This window comes from Rhinatrema bivittatum, chromosome 4 (assembly GCF_901001135.1).
Source record: "Rhinatrema bivittatum chromosome 4, aRhiBiv1.1, whole genome shotgun sequence".
Lineage (NCBI taxonomy): Eukaryota > Metazoa > Chordata > Amphibia > Gymnophiona > Rhinatrematidae > Rhinatrema > Rhinatrema bivittatum.
The window spans coordinates 52,874,171-52,889,356 of record NC_042618.1 but is presented as its reverse complement, the minus strand read 5'-3'; the positions used below and the strand labels follow the sequence as shown (position 1 = coordinate 52,889,356).

Here is a 15,186-nt window from a genome sequence, read left to right as displayed (position 1 = left end):
ACTCCCTTCCCCCTCTGACATTGGGGTGGGGGGGTGGTAAGGGATTTAGACCAGCGGGGTGGGTCTTGCTCCCTTCCCACCTCTATGATTCCCCTTTTCCCTACCTGCTTTAGTCCCTAGAAATATCTCCTTTGAAGACAGACTTTAGTTAACATTGTTACACATATGTATTTGATATGTATACTCCTAGTTTTTCTTTTAAATAAGCATCTTGCTTTTTCTACTTATGTTCATTGTAAAGCCTATGGCTGAATTACTGTTTGCTGTAAACCGAGGTGATGTGCATTACTTGCCGCGGTATATAAAAATCTATCTATAAATAAATAAATAAAATAAATAAAAATATTTTACTCAAAGTAAGAGACCTTTGGATTCAGAATTCTGCTTTATGCAGCATATTAATAACATCATTAAAGAAGGCTTCTACAAGCTTCAAATTTTAAAAAGGATTAAACCTCTCCTTCACCACCATGATTTTCTTATAATTTTGCAAGCTCTCCTATTCTCCAAATTAGACTATTGTAACGCAATACTCCTTGGATTGCCTGCTTCTACCATTACACCACTTAAACTTTTACAAAATGCTGCAGCAAGATTACTCAGTAACCTCAAAAAATCAGATCACATTACTCCAGTTCTCAAAGATCTTCACTGGTTACCAATATATTATAGAATTCAATACAAGACTCTCTCATTCATAAAGCTTTATATAACAATAAGACTGATTGGATGGCTACAACACTTCTTTTTCAAATCTCAAGAAGAACTTACACTCCACAAACACTGGTCTCCTTGAAATTCCATCCCCTAAAATATACCGTCTCATTTCAACAAGACAACGCGCTTTCTCAATAGCCGGCCTGCTGCTATGGAATACTCTTCCAATTGAACTAAGACTTGAATCTTCCTCACAAACTTTTAAGAAAAAACTAAAAATATGGCTTTTTCTAAAAGCTTTTTCAACATGTTAAAAAGAATTATCTTCTAAATTCAACTTATCTCTTTCTTTCTCTCTCTCTTCTTTAATTTTCTCCCTTATTTTGTATAATACTTCTGCTTCCACTTTTCACATTGTATTTTCTTACTTTTGTTATAATTGAACAGATGTGATGACTTTTGTTGAATATCGGTATACAAAAAACAAATAATCAAAAATTGATCCATAGGGGCGGATTTTCAGAGCCCTGCTCGCGTAAATCCGCCCAAAACCGGGCGGATTTACGCGAGCAGGGCCCTGCGCGCCGGGAAGCCTATTTTACATAGGCCTCCCGGCGCGCGCAGAGCCCCGGGACTCGCGTAAGTCCCGGGGTTCTCGGAGGGGGGCGTGTCGGGGGCGTGTCGGGGGGCGGGCCCGGTCGTCGCGGCGTTCCGGGGGCGTGTCGGCAGCGTTTTGGGGGCGGGTACGGGGGGCATGGCTACGGCCCGGGGGCGTGGCCGCGCCCTCCGTACCCGCCCCCAGGTCGCGGCCCGGCGCGCAGCAGGCCCGCTGGCGCGCGGGGATTTACGTCTCCCTCCGGGAGGCGTAAATCCCCCGACAAAGGTAAGGGGGGGCTGTAGACAGGGCCGGGTGGGTGGGTTAGGTAGGGGAAGGGAGGGTAAGGTGAGGGGAGGGCAAAGGAAAGTTCCCTCCGAGGCCGCTCCGATTTCGGAGCGGCCTTGGAGGGAACGGGGGGAGGCAGCGCGGCTCGGCGCGCGCAGGCTATACAAAATTGATAGCCTTGCGCGCGCCGATCCAGGATTTTAGTGGATACGCGCGGCTCCGCGCGTATCTACTAAAATCCAGCGTACTTTTGCTTGAGTCTGATGCGCAAGCAAAAGTAGGCTGATCGCGCTTCTTTTAAAATCTACCCCATAATGTTTTGGATACATCCTCTCAGCAATTATCTCACTTATCGTAATTTAAGTTGTGATATAGGTTTAATTTGGAGTATTCTTTCAATCCTTAGAAAGCTCTCTCTGCCCATTTCTGAAAGTGGAGTAAAGACAGGGAACAGCGTGGTTGACTCTTCCAAATCAATTGGGCCATATTCTTCCCCGGAGGTATGTTCATCCTGATATTTCTGTAACGTGCACCACATTTCACTTCTTAAACCCCAAAGATCTGAATGTTGCTATCATTTTATTTTAGGATATCTGTTTGTAGCACGCTGACAATTTTATCATTGGCTTTGAATTTTTAATGTTTTCAAATACAGGGGCAATAATGAAACTGCTCAGCTTGGTGCAAAATCTGCGGGTAGATTTTACCCACGGGGTTTGCATCAGTAAAGAAAGCAAACTTTTGCAGGTAAGTTTGCTTTGATAATTGCCCCAGACAAAAAGTACCTGCAGAGATTTGTCTACTTTCTCTGCAGGTACTTTTTCCAGCTAAAACAATGCACATAGGTTTGAAAATGCAAAACTGTGCATGATGTTGTCTTCCCTGGTCTGACCTTGCTTGTGGAAATGCCTCTGCAGTATGCAGGTAAATTACTGAGTTCTTGAGCAGCGCACATAATTTTACCCACATAGAGGATGGATAATTTTTAGAGAGCCAATTTCTGCATGTTAAACACTATTTTTAAGCTGCAGTGGCTTCAAATATTGCCCTATCCATGTTAAGTTTGTGTCACTGAAGATGGTGTTTGCGTGTGATTGGCCTTTGTAACATATGCTGTTCATGTACTTGTTTTAAGCTCCTGGAAGACAGAATGACTTGTTGCAACAGCAGCTTGTTGGCAGTGGTGAAGCACTTCTGATGCATACTTTCCTTTTTTTTTTTTCAACTTTAGTGTACATATGAATATGCAGTGACAAGTATTAATGGTAGCTTAAAGGTATCATTGGTTGTTGAACAGTACTATAATCCGTCCTTACTATCTATCCAGACATACTGTAAGAGTTCCATAGAAGAAGAATGGGATTTTTATGCAAGTTCAAATAAAAGATGCTAAAGAAAAGATACATGTTTGTAGCGATTAAGTTTGAGAAGTTGAGTATTAAAGCTAATTTATCCTTATGGAATTCTGCAGTGTTTGATAGCTTTTATTAATTGGTTTGCAAATGTTAATCAGATTTACACAGGATCTTAGGTGATTTTTTTTTTTTCATAATCTGAGAAAATATTAATCCACTTGAATCTATAGAATTAAAGGTCAACAAACAAGTTGTAGGTGATACCTTTTTCGTGGACTAACACTACATCTGTGATGAGCTTTCGAGAGTAATCTTCTCTTCATCAGGCTACTGAAGAAACGGTACTGGGTTTAAATAATACAAAGTAATCTAGGTCTTAGGATGACTGCAGATGCTATTACAGCTCTGTAAGTAGAAGGGGAGCGGAATGAGAGAGTAAAACTTAATTCAAAGGGCCCATATCTGATAATGGGTGAGCAATGAACATTTGTTTTTAATTTTTTTTGCATTTATATTATTTGTGTTTTATTATGAATGTTTAATTGCAAGCCGCCCTGAATTTTGAAGGGCATGGGAAATAAGTCCATTTCAAATAAATAAATAACCTATGTCCTCATTAAGTATTTTTGTGTGTTTCTTTCAGTTTTTGATCATCCTGGATTTAAATGTTTTTTTCTGTTCTTGTCTAGTCCTAAAGTTCCCTTTAAGTACCCTTAGAAGTTTTCATTTGCTGAACTGTTGTTGGTGTTTTTCTCTGTTCTATGTGATGTCTTTGAAGATTGGTTCTTGTCCTTAATTTTTGGTTTGTTTGACTTATGTAGCATCCTCCTCCTATTTATTTATTTATTTATTTATTTATTTATTTATTTATTTATTTAAAAGTTTTTATATACCGCAAATTGAGCAGTACCCTGACCATCTAAGCCATTTACAAATGAACATACACAATTAAAATAACAATACAAATAAAATCATAACTTATATTACATTTACAACGCTGACTAATTCTTACAAAAGAAATCCATTAAGGTGGCAGAGATTTTACTTTTAAGATTCAACTAATTTTATAGGCAGTGGTAAAAAGATGGGTTTTTAGGGATTTTTTGAATTCCTTCTTGTTGGCTGTTGGTCTAATTTCTTCGGGAATGGAATTCCAAAGGATGGGTCCTGCAACAGAGAATGCTCGTTTACATGTTAGCGCTAAACTTGCTGTTTTTATAGATGGTACTTCCAGAGTGCATTTGTTCATTGAACGGAGTTGTCTTGTTGGTTTATATATTCTTAATAATGAGCAGAGCCAAACTGAGTTAGTGTTATATAGAAGATTGTGAATTATTATTAAAATCTTGTATGTGATGCGGTATGATATGGGTAACCAGTGGAGAGGTGTTGTAAAACTGGTGTAATGTGATCTCGTCATGATAAATTAAGTAATATCCGAACTGTGGCATTTTAGATAAGTTGGAGTGGCTGAATAGTGGATGCCTAAGTATAAGGAGTTGCAATAGTCTAGGTTTGTTAATATTAATGCCTGAGTAACTGATCGAAAGTCGTACGAAAATAGCAGGGTTTTTAGTTTCTTTAACACTTGTAATTTAAAGAAAGACTTCTTCACTAAGGCTGAGATGTTGTTAGACATGGATAGCTTGGAGTCAATAAGGGTACCTAGATTTTTTGCATGAGATTTTATAAGGATGTCTTGACCTTCGAACCTGAAGATCTTGGGAGGTTGATGAATTGAGTCTGGTACTGTAGATAAGAAAATCAATTCTGTTTTTGAAGTATTCAGTTTTAATCTATTACGAGATAACCACATTTTTATTGTAGATAAGTAAAGTTGGAGGGAAAAGGTTGTTTTTCCGCCCCCCCCAAGTATCAGAGAATGGAATGATGAATTGGATGTCGTCCGTGTACAGAACATTCATAGAGAAGCGTGAATGGGACCCTTTTATTTGAATGCCTTTACCATGTGGCTAGCTGTAGGGTCCTGTGAGTAATGCCGACATAACCTGAACATGGTCTTGAAGACTTATTGTGCCATTTTCTTCTATTTGGGTTTCTTTTTGATGCTTGCTCCTTACAAGTTTCTGATTTATGAAAGGTGGTTGCCAGAAGGCTAGGATTTAGGGAGCAGGGACTATTTCTTTCAGTCATTTGTCCTCCGGTAGTAGTGGTTGTAGGCCTTTTATGATTTTCATTGAATTTTCTAGTTCCGGATTGTATGTTACTACAAGAGGTACCCCCCTCTATGGTTCTCCTCCTCTTTTTGTATTGTAGTAGGTTTTCCGTGGGTGTTTTGAGTGAAAATGCAGTTTTCTTGGAGGTTATTCTGGGGTGATAGCCCTTTTGTTTTAAGAATTCAGTTAGAGACCTAAGATGTTTATCCCTGTCCTTTGTGTCAGAACAAATACAGTGGGGATCTTGTAGCCTGTCTGAATATATAGTGACTTTTTTTTTCTGTGTGCAAAGGATAAAAACTGGAGCTGTGAATCTAGCTACATCTTTCAGTTTGTTTATTGTATACTGCTGTTTGGTGGTGTCAGCTGTGGACTGAAACTGGGATGTCTAAAAAGTTAACTCTTTCCATGCAGTAGTCCACTTTGAGTCTGATTATGGGATGGAATGCACTGAAGGAGTTGTAAAAATGCTTAAGGCTTTCTTCTCCTTCAGTCCAAATCATGAAGACGACATCAGTATACTGGTAATATCTGAAGGTTTGTTCTGGTCACCGCTCAGGGATGTCTCTTTCAGTTCTGATACAGAAAAGTTGGTGTAATGTGATGCCATTCATAAATTTGAATTCTAATGCTAGTTTTTGCCAGTTTCAAATTTTCGCTCATTCTTGATTTTCCACCCTAGGGCCCCACCACCAAAGAAAGCCATCAATGCTGTAGTATATAGTAAGATGGCACAACTTTCCATGCACTTTAAATCTGAGCTGCTTGGAGCTTAAGCCATGTTTGAATAGGCCTTCAGGTCTCTTAAAATGGATGTGTAGATTTATCATGAACAATGTGTAGGATTTTGAAGTGTGTTGCATTCTTTGAGTTTATGCTGCTTTCTTTCTCTCCTGCAGAGTGCTGATCTTTGTGAAATATGTACCTCCAGGAAAACTTGCTGCTCATTGCAATTTGTTTTGGTTTTTTATTTAGGCATCAGAAACATTAAGTACCCCAGCTGCAAAAATGGAAGCAATGCAGCCGAATAGAGGAAATTTTGCAAAGAATGAGAGAGAAACAGAGTTTCCTCTGCAGGTGCTTCTAAAGAGGTAATTAAACAGTATCAGAACGCATAGCCAGAAAGCCTTGGGGGCCACATTTATCAAATATGTGCTCTAGTGCAAAAGTCGCTGTAGCATTTTCAATGGGAAAAATGCCAGGCAAAACATCCCTTCTTTTTTACCTAATGTTTTCCTACCTTCAGTATTCTTCGGAATAAGAATGCCACTGGTGTACTAAAGTGAAGGTGGTAAATGGATTAGGGTGTGATTCACAAAGACTTTCCTCCCATTCTTTCAGGCCAATGCAATAAATTGCGCATTTCCTGGCGTGTAGCCAGATGGACTCAGTACCAATGGGAACAGTATCCGCGTGCTAGCAGTTGGAGACGGATCTGACGTCAGCACGGGGTATATAGCCCCACAGGGAGCGCAGCGATTCAGTAATTTCCGTCTCCAAAGCAGTTTGGAGTGCCTACACGCTGGTTCAGCGTGCTTTCCAAGACTACTTTAATTTTTTTCTTCTTTTTTTCTCATTCTAGATTCTACTTTCCTTCTCTACAAACGATTGTTGAGCCCTGCGCTCCTCAGGGGACGTTTCTGTCACTCCCCCCAGTCGAGCTTCCCGGGGTGATTACCGTGGTCCCCTGGACGTAAGTCCTCGGTCCGGCCGAACCGCGGCAGGGACACAGCCTCCCGGGGGAGACTCGGGTGTGGCTTCGAGGCCCTCGGTCCCGGCGTGGACGAGGTAGCGGGTGCAGTTCCTCCAATCGCGTGGGTGAAAGGTACCGGCCCTTTCCCCCCGCAGCTGGAGACCGCCTGTGTTCCAGCCTAGAAGCGCCGAAGATCGGGTAAGGCGTAAATCTCTTCGCCCAGGTCTCCGAAGTCTCGAGGATCGGTGGCGTGGCAAGCCGTGGAGGACACCATTTTGTGGCCCTGTTCAGGTATTCCGCACCCGTAATAGGCGTGGTTTTCTTCCTCCTTGTGCGTATATTGTATTGTTGTCGCATATTGGCTGCCACTGTGAGTATATGCCGCATATTACTGAAAGCCTATTGCATGCCATAGAGCGTATATTGCTAACGGCTTAGTGCTGATTGCCTATTGAATACCATTAAGTATATATTGCTAACTGCTTAAGTGCTGATAGCCTATTGAATGCCATTAAGTATATATTGCCCTCTGCTTGCTGTGTGCCTATTGCTTATGGTTGTGCGCTTGTTCTCTTCAGCGCCCTATTGCTGCCGCATATTATTGCTATTTGTGCGCCTATTGTATTACGCGCCTATTGCTGCCGCATATTATTACTATTGTGCGCCTGTTGTATTAAGCGCCTATTGCTGCCGCATATTATTACTATTGTGCGCCTGTTGTATTAAGCGCCTATTGCTGCCGCATATTATTGCTTTTGTGCGCCTGTAGTATTAAGCGCCTATTGCTGCCGCATATTAGTACTATTGTGCGCCTGTTGTATTAAGCGCCTATTGCTGCCGCATGTTATTACTATTGTGCGCCTGTTGTATTACGCTCCTATTGCTGCCGCATATTATTACTATTGTGCGCCTGTTGTATTAAGCGCCTCTTGCTGCCGCGTATTGTGGCTATTGTGCGCCTGTTGTATTACGCGCCTATTGCTGCCGCATTTTACCGCTATTGTGCGCCAGTTGTCTTAAGCGCCTATTGTTGCCGCATATTATTGCGCGCTTGTTCTATTTGGTATGGATCAGCACGCGGCCGCATCCTCAGCGGCGCAGCCGCTTGTCTCAGGCATTTCAGCCCTTGGCCTCTGCTCTGCATGCCACCTTAGAGCCACGCGCAGTACGGAGCCAGACTCCCTATGTGCCCAATGTGAGGCGGCCGGGGGACCCTCCGGCCAGGACCAATCTCAGCCGCGGTTTCTTGACAGTTTCCCTGGGGCTACCCCGGATTTGGGGGGCAGTCTCGACCACTCGGGAATCCCGGGGGATCTTGTACCCCGGCGATTAGAGGCTGCTTCCATTTCCTGGGTGGATCTCTTTAAGGGGATTCATGCCTTCGTCCAGATGCAGACGGCTTCCCGTCCCGGCCCTACTGTCCCTGCTGCTCCTGTTGTTCCTGCTGTTGCTGCGGTTCCTGCGGTGGCTGTATCTGCGGCGCCTGCTGCGGCTGCCGCTGCGGTGGCGGCGCCTAGGGATCCTGTTCCTGGACCCTCACAGCCTTATCGGGAGCGGGACCTCCCGCCACTGGACAGTCCAGATCAATCGGTCCAGGAGGTTTCGCCGGACGAGTCCGAACTCCCGGACGAAGGGGACCTCCCCCCGGGGATTGAGCCATATAGAACCATGAGGCGGTTCTTCCCTAGGGAGGACCTCTCTGACCTCGTGTCTCAGTGTCTGGCGGAGTTGGATATCACTGGTCCCAGTGCTTCTGTACCTTCTGCGCAGAACCCCCTGCTGGAAGGTCTTCGTCCTACAGCCCGCCATTTTCCTTTCTTACAGGCAGCTCAGCAACTAATAGATTTGGAATGGGCGGCGCCGGCGGCTTCATTCAAAGGGGGCCGGGCCCTGAAAGGCATGTACCCATTGGCACCGGCTCTCCAGGACCTGCTGGCGTGTCCTCAGGTGGACGCCTTAATTAGCGCTGTGGTCAAGCGCACTACCATTCCAGTGGAAGGGGGGACGGCCCTCAGGGAGCCCCATGACAGGCGAATGGATGCCATTCTGAGACAAACCTTTGAGGTGGCAGCTCTTTCTTTGCGGATTGCGGCCTGCTGCACGGTGGTGACACGTGCCTGCTTGTCTCAGGTCAGGAACAACGCTCCAGCGGCTGACATGGAGTCCGCTCTTTCTTTCCTCACAGATGCCGCATCGGATTTGGTTCGTACTACAGCTAAGGGGATCTCATCTTCCGTAGCCGCCAGGAGGCAGCTCTGGATCCGGCCATGGTCCGCTGATGCGCCTTCGAAGTCTCGCCTCACCAGGTTACCCTTTCAGGGCTCGTTTCTCTTTGGCAGTGACCTTGATAAGCTAGCCACTACCTGGGGTGCCTCTCCTGTGCCTAGACTGCCGGAGTATCGATCCAGGAGGGGACAGCGCTCCTTTCCACGGCCCTCCAGGGGCAGGAGTTCACAGCGCTTTGTTCCATATAGGGGGCGCTATCAGGCGACGCGTCCTCCGGCCAGGAATCAGTCCTTTCGGATCAAGCAGCGCAAACGGGGGGCTGGTCCGGGCTCGGGTCCCGGTCACGCCCCACAATGAGAATTTGCCGATTCATCTGGGGGACGAAGCCATAGGGGGCAGGTTGACCCTCTTCTACCCCAGATGGGTCAAGATCACGTCAGACCAGTGGGTCCTCGCCATTATCCGGGAAGGATATTATCTGGACCTTCATCATCTTCCTCCGGACAAGTTTGTGGAGTCTTCATGTCCCCTGCTCAAGAAGGCAGCATTGGAAGCTACCTTGGCGAGGCTCCTGTCCTTGAACGCCGTTCTCCCAAGGAATTGATGCCCTGGTCCAGCCATGGCCTCCAGGGACTCTACTGTACGCCTTTCCTCCGTGGCCTCTGCTGGCGCCATCATCCACAAGATTCAGACACACCGGGGCCTAGTTCTTCTAGTGGCACCAGACTGGCCAAGAAGACCCTGGTACGCAGACATGACAAGACTACTGGCAGGGGAGCCTCTTCCTCTGCCTCCTCTCCGGGACCTTCTACGTCAAGGTCCCATTCTACACGAGGACCCAGCTCAATTCTCTCTTACGGTCTGGCCATTGAGAGGGCTAGACTGAAGAAAAGAGGTTACTCGGGGCCCGTGATTGATACACTCCTCCGAGCTCGCAAGTTTTCCACATCCCTTACCTACATACGGATTTGGAGGGTATTTGAAGCATGGTGCGACACGGCGCCAATCCACATGCCACCACCATACCTATGGTGTTGGATTTCCTGCAGGATGGGCTTCAGAAGGGTCTCTCCCTCAGCTCCATCAAAGTTCAGGTAGCGGCACTGTCTTGCTATGGTCCCAGGAGGGATGGCAAGACCATCGCCAAACACCCAGATGTTTCTCGTTTCCTGCTCGGTGTCAAGCTTATTCGTCCGCCACTAAAGTGGCCTGTGCCCTTATGGAACCTTAATCTTGTTTTGGAGTTCCTCGCGGGATCCACCTTCCGACCCCTTCGGGGCTTGTCTCTCCGGTCTCTCACCTTGAAGTGGGTGTTCTTGCTGGCGGTGTGTTCCGCACGCCGCATCTCTGAGCTACAAGCACTGTCCTGCCGTGATCCCTTTCTACGAATCACTCCGGAGGCTATCCATCTTCGGACGGTTCCCTCTTTTCTCCCTAAAGTGGTTTCACAGTTTCATCTTAACCAAACTATATCCTTGCCTACCACGGTAGGTTTGAAGAAATCTGAAGGAGGCCGTTTATTAAGCCATCTCGACATCGGCAGATTGCTGCCCAGGTATCTGGACGTGACCCAAGACCTGCGAAAGACGGACCACCTGTTCGTCCTACATAGCGGGAAGAAGCAAGGTGAAGCGGCCTCTCGGCCCACCATTGCTCGCTGGATTAAGGAAGTTATCTGAGCAGCTTACGTGGAGGCTGGGAAGTCTCCGCCTCTACAAGTCAAGGCTCATTCTACCAGAGCACTAGCAGCATCCTGGGCGGAGTCCAGGCTGTTATCGCCTGCAGAGATTTGTAAAGCGGCAACATGGTCCTCCCTCCATAACTTTTCCAGGTTCTACCGTCTGGATGTCCAGGCACGGGAGGACTCCGCATTTGCACGGGCGGTCTTACATGGTCCTCAGGCAGCCTCCCGCCCAGGCTGGGAGTAAAGCTTTGGTACATCCCATTGGTACTGAGTCCATCTGGCTACACGCCAGGAAATGTTAGGATTACTTACCTGGTAATCCCCTTTTCCTTAGTGTAGACAGATGGACTCAGCATCCCGCCCTGCTGCCTGTGTACGTGGGTTCGCCGATTCCAGGTAAGCCATGGCATTTCTTTCCATGAGATCGTACGCTCTACCTGTGTCCACGCCTTCCGGTTGTGAATGCTGGTGGTCTCCAGCCACTGTCAATCGGTCAGGGGAATCCTGTTTCTGCTTTTCACTTTTCACTGAGCGTCAGTACACACATCCATAACAGCTTTTGCAAGGAAGATTACTGAATCGCTGCGCTTCCTGTGGGGCTATATACCTCGTGCTGACGTCAGATCCGCCTCCAACTGCTAGCACGCGGATACTGTTCCCATTGGTACTGAGTCCATCTGTCTACACTAAGGAAAAGGGGATTACCAGGTAAGTAATCCTAACATTAAGGAACCACGCACTGGATTTCAGCATATGGTTTTAACACCTAGATTAACATGTTTAGTAATCTCCCGATGCAGTCGGCTAATGCATCGGGAGTTTAAAAAGGCTCATTGACTGGAAAGTGTGGGAAAGGGGAAGTGGGGGAGGCGTGCCTTGAAAGATGTACATGTCTGGCTAAGTGTCAGGGCTAACTGCAGCCAGATAAGACTGTGGTTAACCCTGCCACTTAGCCGGGTAAGTATAGGTTTATCTGGCTATCTTGCCAAAGCAGGAAACATTTATTTTGTTTTGGCTTGCCCCATGGTTTTAAATGCCGGCACATCAATGCTGGAAACTTTATTCCACCTCTGGCCAGGAGTAAAGTTTCCAGTGTTAACAAAATCTGGGTTAGGGCCAGCGCACCTCTCTGCATCGGGGAGTGCTGCTTAATGCTCTCATTTGCATGAGATTTCCATGCAAGGGCGCTAAGCAGTACTCGCATTTTTTTTTTAACACATCTTTTGTGAACATAAAACTCCTTTCTGCGTCAGCAGTAACGATTGTGCTTACAAAATGAGTATTCAAATGCAGGTAAAACTGTCTCTCTGGTTGAATGCACCTTTCTGCATCAGTTTGTTTGCCTGTGTAAAGGGGGTACCCTTTACATAAATGTTAAAATAAAATCTTGCCTGATTCTGAAAGTCAGTATAAAGTGATTACAACTGTTATGAGAGAGCCAGGGGCAGTGACAGCAACAGGACAGGGGCTGAGGACAACACTCTGCTATACTGCAGGGAGCTGCCAGAGGCTGAGGCTGGAGAGCTGCTGAGATAATGAGAGCCTGATTGCTGTGATTGAAATAAACAAACAACAGAGAGAGTATAAGCATCTGGGAAGATGAAAAAGCAGCCTGAATTATAACTCTACTCAGATCTACACAGAACATTGAAAAGAGTTGTCAGTAGTTTACTCACTGTTGAAGCAGACAGCAAAATTGCTTACCTTGTAATAGGTGTTATCCCAGGACAGCAGGATGTAGTCCTCACATATGGGTGACGTCATTCACGGAGCCCTAATGCGGGAAAACTTCTGGCAAAGTTTCCAGAAGCTTTTAACTGGCAGCCTGGGGCTACTGAGCATGCCCGGCATGCCATGATATTCCCTGCCACAGGGGTCTCACTTCAGTCTGGTATGTAGCAATAAGCGTTAGCAAAGTAAAATAATAAAAGTCTGAGGCCCAACTCCGCGGGGTGGCGGGTGGGTTCTGTGAGGACTACATCCTGCTGTCCTGGGATAACACCTATTACAAGGTAAGCAATTTTGCTTTATCCCAGGACAAGCAGGATGCTAGTCCTCACATATGGGTGATTAGCAAGCTAGAGGCTGAGGCATTGTCCATGCAGGTAGCAGTAATGCATTGTTGAGGAAATGAGTCAGCCGACGATCACAGCAGGTTGGTTGTAGAAGGAGTTGGGATTAAACTGGAAACAAGTTCTTTAAGACAGATTGTCCATAGGCTGAATCTTGTCGTCCTTCCTTGTCCAAACAGTAATGAGCTGCAAAGGTGTGAAGAGAACTCCATGTTGCTGCTTTACAAATGTCAATGATTGGCACTGAACGAAAATGTGCTACTGAGGTTGACAATGCTCTTACTGAATGTGCCTTTACTCGCCCTTGGAGAGGAAGCCTGCTTTTTCATAGCAAAACTGTATGCAATCTGCTAACCAATTGGATAGAGTATGCTTTCCCACTGCTTTACCTGGCTTATTTGGATCATAAGAGACAAAAAGCTGATTGGATTTTCTGAGGGACGTAGTGCGATTCAAATAAAAAGACAATGCACGTTTACAGTCCAAAGTGTGTAAAGCTCTTTCCCCTTGGTGAGAGTGAGGCCTTGGAAAGAATGTGGGTAGAACTATTGTTTGATTTAATTGGAATTCCGTAACTACCTTAGGAAGGAATTTTGGGTGTGTTCGGAGAACCACTCTGTCATGGAGAAACTTTGTATAAAGTTCATACGTGACAAGAGCTTGTAACTCACTAACTCTTCTAGCTGATGTAATGGCTATGAGGAAAATAGTTTTCCATGTGAGAAATTTAAGATCACAGGAATCTATGGGTTCGAAAGGAGAACGCATTAATCCTGTTAAAACCAGATTCAGGTCCCATTGCGTGACTGGAGGCCGAATTGGTGGTTTAAGGTGAGTTAGACCTCTCATGAATCTACTGACGAGAGGTTGTGTGGATATAGGTGCATCTCCTATCTTGTTATGATAAGCTGAGATTGCGCTCAAATGTACTCTGATTGATGATGTCTGAAGACCGGAGTCTGATAGATAGTACAAATAGTCTAGAAGAGAAGTTGTGGGGCAAGTGAAGGGATCAATATTGTTTTGCTTGCACCAGAAAGTAAACAGTCTCCATTCGAAAGAATAATTCTTTCGTGTGGAAGGTTTGCGTGAAGCTATAAGCACTTGAGAAACATTAGTTGAAAGATTGAGTGGTTGTAAAATCAAGCTTTCAACATCCATGCAGTCAGGGATAGGGATTGAAGGTTGGGATGTCGCAACCGACCCTGATCCTGAGTTATGAGATTGGGAGCTACTCCCAGGCATATTGGATCCCTGACTGAAAGGTCTAGCAGTGTGGGAAACCATACTTGTCGAGGCCAATACGGGGCTATGAGTATCATGGACCCCTTGTCCTGTTGTAGCTTCACCAGCGTCTTGGTGATAAGCGGTATTGGAGGATATGCATATAGTAGGCCTGAGTTCCAAGGGTGAGCAAAAGTGTCCTTGGCTGACTGGTTCTTCTGTTTGTGTAGAGAACAGAAGTTGTCCACTTTGTGGTTCAGATGCGACGCAAAGAGGTCTGTTGTTGGTTGTCCCCAACGTTGGAATATTTTGGTCGCTATTGAGGGATTCAGAGCCCACTCGTGTGGTTGGAACTGGTGACTGAGTCGGTCTGCTAGGACATTTTGAATACCTGCTAGATAAGTAGCCTGTAGGAACATTGAGTGGTTCAAGGCCCAGTCCCAAATTTGTGCAGCTTCTTGACAAAGGAGATACGAGCCCGTACCTCCCTGTTTGTTGATGTACCACATGGCTACCGTATTGTCTGTCTGGATGAGCACAGTTTTGTGTGAAAGGCAGTCCTTTAACGCATGCAGCGCATAACGTATAGCTCGAAGTTCCAGAAAATTGATTTGATATGTGGCTTCGAGTTTTGTCCAAGTTCCTTGAGTTTGAAGAGAGTTTATGTGAGCTCCCCACCCTAAGGTGGATGCATCTGTAGTTAATGTTATCTGAGGGACCGGTTTTTGGAAGGGTAGGCCCTTGCGTAAATTGTCCTTGATTATCCACCATTGTAGCGAGGAGCGTAGTTGGTGGGTTACTTGGATTTGATAATGCAGTGGTTGAATGGCTTGGATCCATTGTGATCGAAGAGTCCATTGGGTTAGTCGCATGGCAAGTCTTGCCATAGGAGTGACGTGAACTGTTGAAGCCATGTGACCTAGTAAGATTAGAAACTGATGAGCTGTCGCTTGTCGTTGTATGGAAATTGAGTACGCCAACCGGGACATTGTGACTGCACGATCTTCTGGAAGAAAAGCTTGTGCAACGTTTGTGTTTAATTCTGCTCCTATGAATTGGAGTAGATAAGAAGGGTTCAGGTGGGATTTTTGATAATTGATGAGGAATCCCAACTTGTGAAGTAACTTTATTGTGTAATGTAGAGAATTTTCTGCTCCCTGTTGTGATTGACTTTTGATCAGCCAATCGTCGAGATAAGGAAAGACATGAACATCT

The 15,186-nt window shown here is 45.6% G+C and overlaps 1 protein-coding gene across 3 annotated transcripts in view; it reads left to right on the top strand.

The window, feature by feature from the left end:
• Positions 1-15,186, top strand: part of SYNE2 (spectrin repeat containing nuclear envelope protein 2) — a 799,865-nt gene that overhangs the window by 254,346 nt on the left and 530,333 nt on the right. For all 3 annotated transcript variants that reach the window (XM_029598126.1, XM_029598125.1, XM_029598127.1), the window contains exons 26-27: positions 1,947-2,040; positions 6,048-6,163. In XM_029598126.1, coding sequence (XP_029453986.1) covers positions 1,947-2,040; positions 6,048-6,163 — 210 coding nt within the window. The remainder of the gene's footprint in view (positions 1-1,946; positions 2,041-6,047; positions 6,164-15,186) is intronic.